Here is a 5,265-nt window from a genome sequence, read left to right as displayed (position 1 = left end):
AAAAAAACAAAAAAAACAAACAAAAAAAAACAAATATCAATCATCTTACTTGCTTCAGCTTTCACTTTATCCATCTCAGCAAGCAGTGCCACTTCTCGATCCATTAAACTGGGGGGAAAAATGAGAAAGAAAAAAGGGTTATATACAAATAGTATATAGTTAATAATGGAGAAATAGCAACTGTTTCACTAAAAGCATACTGCTAAGAAACAACGTATGGACCGCATGATAGGCTGGTATCATATTCTCAACAAAGAATATTTTAAAAGATTCTTAATACAAGGACCCCATTCCCTTTGTTCCTTGTAATAGTGCAGGCCAGCTACTGGAAATCAGGAGTTTAGAACCAGCAGATGGCAGCACCAAGCCACAAAGCTTTCTTAGTTATGCTAACTTTCAAGTACTTCTGGAAATTACTTATTTCCACAATTTTTGGTTTATCCTTTTATTAAAAATAAAAAAAAGGTATGGTCTCACTGTGCATCTTAGCTTCTCTGGAGCTCTATGTAGACCAGGCCAGCCTTGAACTCACAGAGCTCCCCCTGTCTCAGCGTCTTAACTGCTGGGATTTAGGTACGCACCACGACGCTGAGCTTGGGTTATATAGTGATACTGCCTCTAGTTTTACAAGGCAGTATGTCTGTAAGGGCATAGGGAAGTGATCCAATGTTAGAATCAACGTACCCAAGGTATGCAAACTGCTGTGCCTAGTCCTTACAATCAGCCCTTATGATAGGATAGTACTTGCGATACAGTGTAACCCTTATGATAGTGTGGCCTTTCTGATAGAGTGTAGCCCTTACAATACAGTGTAACCCTTATGATACAATATGGTACAAACTGATTTCATTTTCTTTTTTTCTTTTTTAAGATTTGTTTATTTTATGTATATGAGTAGACTGTACTTGTCTTCAGACACACCAGAAGAGGGCGTCAGATCACATTGCAGATGGTTGTGAGCCACTATGTGGTTGGTGGGAATTGAACTCAGGACCTTTGGAAGAACAGTCAGTGCTCTTAACCAAAGCCATCTCACCAGCCCATAAACTAATTTCTGATTAAAAAAAATTAACAGTAATCAAAAAGGATGGAATTAAAAGTTTTCTTACAGTTTTTTTCCCTTCTTTAGTATTGGGGATCAGACCAAGGGCTTTGTATATATGGGGGAAACATCTACTTCTGGTTGTTTTCTTTTTCTTTTTCTTTTTTTAAGATTTATTTATTATATCTAAGTACACTGTAGCTGTCTTCAGATGAACCAGAAGAGGATGTCAGATCTCATTACAGACGGTTGTGAGCCACCATGTGGTTGCTGGGATTTGAACTCAGGACCTTCGGAAGAGCAGTCGGTGCTCTTAACCACTGAGCCATCTCTCCAGCCCCGGTTGTTTTCTTTTCTTGCAGTTGGAGGTGGAGCACAGAGTCTCGTGTGTGCTATGCTAACACTCTATACTGGAGCTCTACTCCCAGACAAAGCCTTGCTCTGCAGCTTAGGCTGACCTTGAACTCATCACTCTGCTCTTCAGCACCCTGAGTACTGGGATTACAGGTATGTTACTAATTCTGAAGTTCCTACTCCTCTATTTCTTAGATTTTATTGTTGTTGGATTTTTAAAATTGTTTTTCAGTGTAGCTCTAGTTGTCCTGAAACTCACAGTATAGACCAGGCTGGCCTGGAACTCAGAGATCCACCTGCCTCTGCCTCCTGGGTGCCAGGATTAAAGGCGTGGACTACTCCATCCAGTTACTGAGACTTTTAGTACACATTATGTGTGTAGTATATGCAGACTGTCAGAATCTGCACACAGGAGCCCACTCTCTCCTGCCTCCACGTGAGTCCTAGCTAGCATTCAGGCTGCCCAACGTGGTGACAGGTACCTTCACCCACTTAGCCATTCTGTCAACCTGAAATTTATCCTTTTGAATAAGACTTGCAAAGGCAATCATATACATATGTATACGCCTATTCAATTTAGCCTACTGCATAATTACACCACCACAAAGTAGTTAGTATAGTGCTTAATACTGTAAGAAGCGCATTAGCATACAAAGCAGTGTCATTTCAGAGAGGCAAATCCTTCACAGAGAAGTCCAGCCTGATGACTGTGCACATTAATAAGCAGACTTGCTCATCAAGAGGTGGCTTTGAGGCAGGCATGCCCCTGCTGTGAGACCTTCCCGCCTTGGCAGTGCTTTGGAATTCCCAGAAGCCACCACTGGGACAGGAGCTGCCAGGCCTACAGCGTCATACTGCCAGCCTCCTGCTACCAGCTCACCCTAAGATGCACACACTGTGCCTACCAGGTGACAGACTCTTTGACAAAGCTTAAAGACATCAGAAAACGAGCAGGCCGCTCCCATCTCCTGGCCTTCATTGTCAAACACGGAACTGTACAGAATGTTGTCCACAAATCAAGTTCTACTCTGACAGGGCCAGATCTTCCTGTGGACATATGAGTTGCTACACTGTGACAACATTCTTTCCACTGTAACAATGAAAGGTTATTCATTCATAAACTTCAGTTTCTTTCTTTCTTTTCTTTTCTTTTCTTTTTTTTTGGTTTTTCGAGAGAGGGTTTCTCTGTATAGCCCTGGCTGTCCTGGAACTCACTTTGTAGACCAGGCTGTCCTCGAACTCAGAAATCCGCCTGCCTCTGCCTCCCGAGTGCAGGGATTAAAGGCGTGCGCCACCACGCCCGGCTAAACTTCAGTTTCTTAACGATTCACTGGAGAGCATAAGAAAATTCATAGGCAGCACACTGAGCAGCAATGCAGGGTTATGAAGCCACCCCTAACATTCTCCCAGCCTGAACATTAGCTAAGCACAGCCAGAGTTAGTCATCCCTGACACGTCATCTGGGGTCCTGCTGTGCACCTAGCCTGCATGTTTCACTCTCCTATAGGACAATGTAGCAACCAACCTTATTTGCTCTGGACTTCCCACTAAGCAACTTTTACAACCTAAGCATCACTGACCTTAAACTATGAATTTGCACACCTGACCTAGAGTGATGCATGTATAGAGTAGTGCATATATTTATGACAAATATAGAGCTAGAAAGCAATCTCAGAATGAATATCTACTGTACACATTCATGGAAAATGTTGAACATAATATTTGGCTACTGCTTGATTACAAACAATACCTGTAATACTGTTTGTCAAATTGTAAAACTCTTTTTAAAAAGATTTCTGGAAAGTATCCCTTATTTCTTCTACATGTGAAGTTTTCTGTATTGTTCAATAAAAGAGAGAGCAAAGCCCTTTTAGGAACAGACACACATATATAACTTTTTTTTTTTTTTTGGTATCTTTTATCTTTTTCTGTATGAATGTTTTGCCTTGCATGTATGTCTGTTTGCCATGTGTATGTCTCATTCCTGTAGAGGTCAGCAGAGGGCACCAGATCCCCTNCTGTAGACCAGGCTGGCCTCGAACTCAGAAATCCACCTGCCTCTGCCTCTCAAGTGCTGGGATTAAAGGCATGCACCACCACGCCCAGCAAGATGTATTTTTTTTTTTAAGATTTTATTTACGTATTATATGTAAGTACATTGTAGCTGTCTTCAGACACTCCAGAAGAGGGAGTCAGATCTCATTAAGGATGGTTTGAGCCATCATGTGGTTGCTGGGATTTGAACTCTGCACCTCTGGAAGAGCACTCCGGTGCTCTTAACCACTGAGCCATCTCACCAGCCCTAAGATGTATTTTTAAAAAGCACCTTTTTCTCAAAAGTAAGGACTGTGCCTTTTTACCAGTTTTAATTTATCTGAACCTTTATCCTGTAAAAGAACCAAAGGACGAGAACAGGCTATATAGCTGGGAAATGTAGAGATTTCAAGATACACGATTTAGTGCATATGCATCTACTTCTGAGAAACAGACAGCATCTCTGCTGTATTCTCCATACTTCCCTTAGAATGGAGCACACTACATTGTGCTCAGCGGTCCCAGGCCCCTCTTCCCATGACTGTGGTCATAGGCACAATGACTTGTGAGCTACCACCTCAACCAAACAAAGCATTCCTATTCTTAGTAGTTTAGGGATAGGTTAAACAACCTTCCCACACAAGTTCAATCTCACGAGGATAAAACCCACCGCTGGACCATGGAAAGGGCTCATCGGGGTATAGTACCGCCACGTAAACCTGACACCCTGAGTTCAAGCCCTAAGTCCCGGGTGGAAGGAGAGAATCAGTTCCTTAAAGCTTTCCCTTGACTTGTACACCAGTGCTGCACAGCTGCACTCAAAACCACCATCATGTCTGCCTCTGCTATGAAAGCCACACAAAGTACCCAGGCAGGGCTACTGCTCCACGATCCTGAATTCTCAGCTCACTGCCGTCTCCTTACTCTCTGATTACAGACACTGAATAGGATCATCCTAAAGTGGAAAAACAAAGGAAGTTGCAAGGCAGGAGACAAGAGCATGTGCTTGACTGTAGGAACATGGGAGGTCTTCTCTGACTATCCTGCTAATTCTGCTTTATCAAAAAATAAAAATAGTAACAATAAAAAGCTCCAAGAAAAGCAAAACAAAAGGCGGCTCAGGTGCCTACAGGGCACTTTCTTCTCCTAAAGTCTATGCAGACACCATGATGTAATCTCTTATAAATTCTACATTCAGAATGCTAAAGATTTGGGGAAAAAATTTAAAAGACTCTTATGAAAAATTAATATGTCAGCACAGTACAACTGCTCAAGACTGACTAATTAATTGATAAATGCGTATTTGTTTTACTGACTGAGTGTGTAGTATATAAACTATAACTATAGACAGTAACTATAACACTAAGCTTTGACTGAGAGGCAGCAACCTCATATTTGTATGGCTGATAGTTTTTTTTTGTTGTTGTTGTTGTTGTTGTTGTTGTTGTTTTTTGAGACAGGGTTTCTCTGTATAGCCTTGGCTATCCTGGAACTCACTTTGTAGACCAGGCTGTCCTCGAACTCAGAAATCCGCCTGCCTCTGCCCCCTGAGTGCTGGGATTAAAGGCATGCGTCACCACACCTGGCTTGGCTGATAGTTTTTAAGTCTCTCTGTAGACCAGGCTGGCTTCAAACTCACAAACACTGGCCTGCCTCTGCCTTCCAAGTGCTAGAACTAAAGGCTCGCATCACCACGCCCTGGCTCTGTCACGATTTTAATCAAATATCAATCATCGGGCCGGGCGTGGTGGCGCACGCCTTTAATCCCAGCACTCGGGAGGCAGAGGCAGGCGGATTTCTGAGTTCAAGGCCAGCCTGGTCTACAGAGTGAGTTC

The 5,265-nt window shown here is 42.6% G+C and overlaps 1 protein-coding gene across 1 annotated transcript in view; it reads right to left on the bottom strand.

The window, feature by feature from the left end:
• Positions 1 to 5,265, bottom strand: part of Spats2 (spermatogenesis associated serine rich 2) — a 75,208-nt gene that overhangs the window by 11,205 nt on the left and 58,738 nt on the right. Inside the window, exon 9 of the mRNA XM_021216881.2 lies at positions 50 to 108. Coding sequence (XP_021072540.1) covers positions 50 to 108 — 59 coding nt within the window. The remainder of the gene's footprint in view (positions 1 to 49; positions 109 to 5,265) is intronic.

Source organism: Mus pahari, chromosome 17 (genome assembly GCF_900095145.1).
Source record: "Mus pahari chromosome 17, PAHARI_EIJ_v1.1, whole genome shotgun sequence".
NCBI classification, from domain to species: Eukaryota; Metazoa; Chordata; class Mammalia; order Rodentia; family Muridae; genus Mus; species Mus pahari.
The sequence above is the reverse complement of the archived record's forward strand: the minus strand, read 5'-3'. Positions and strand labels throughout refer to the sequence as shown.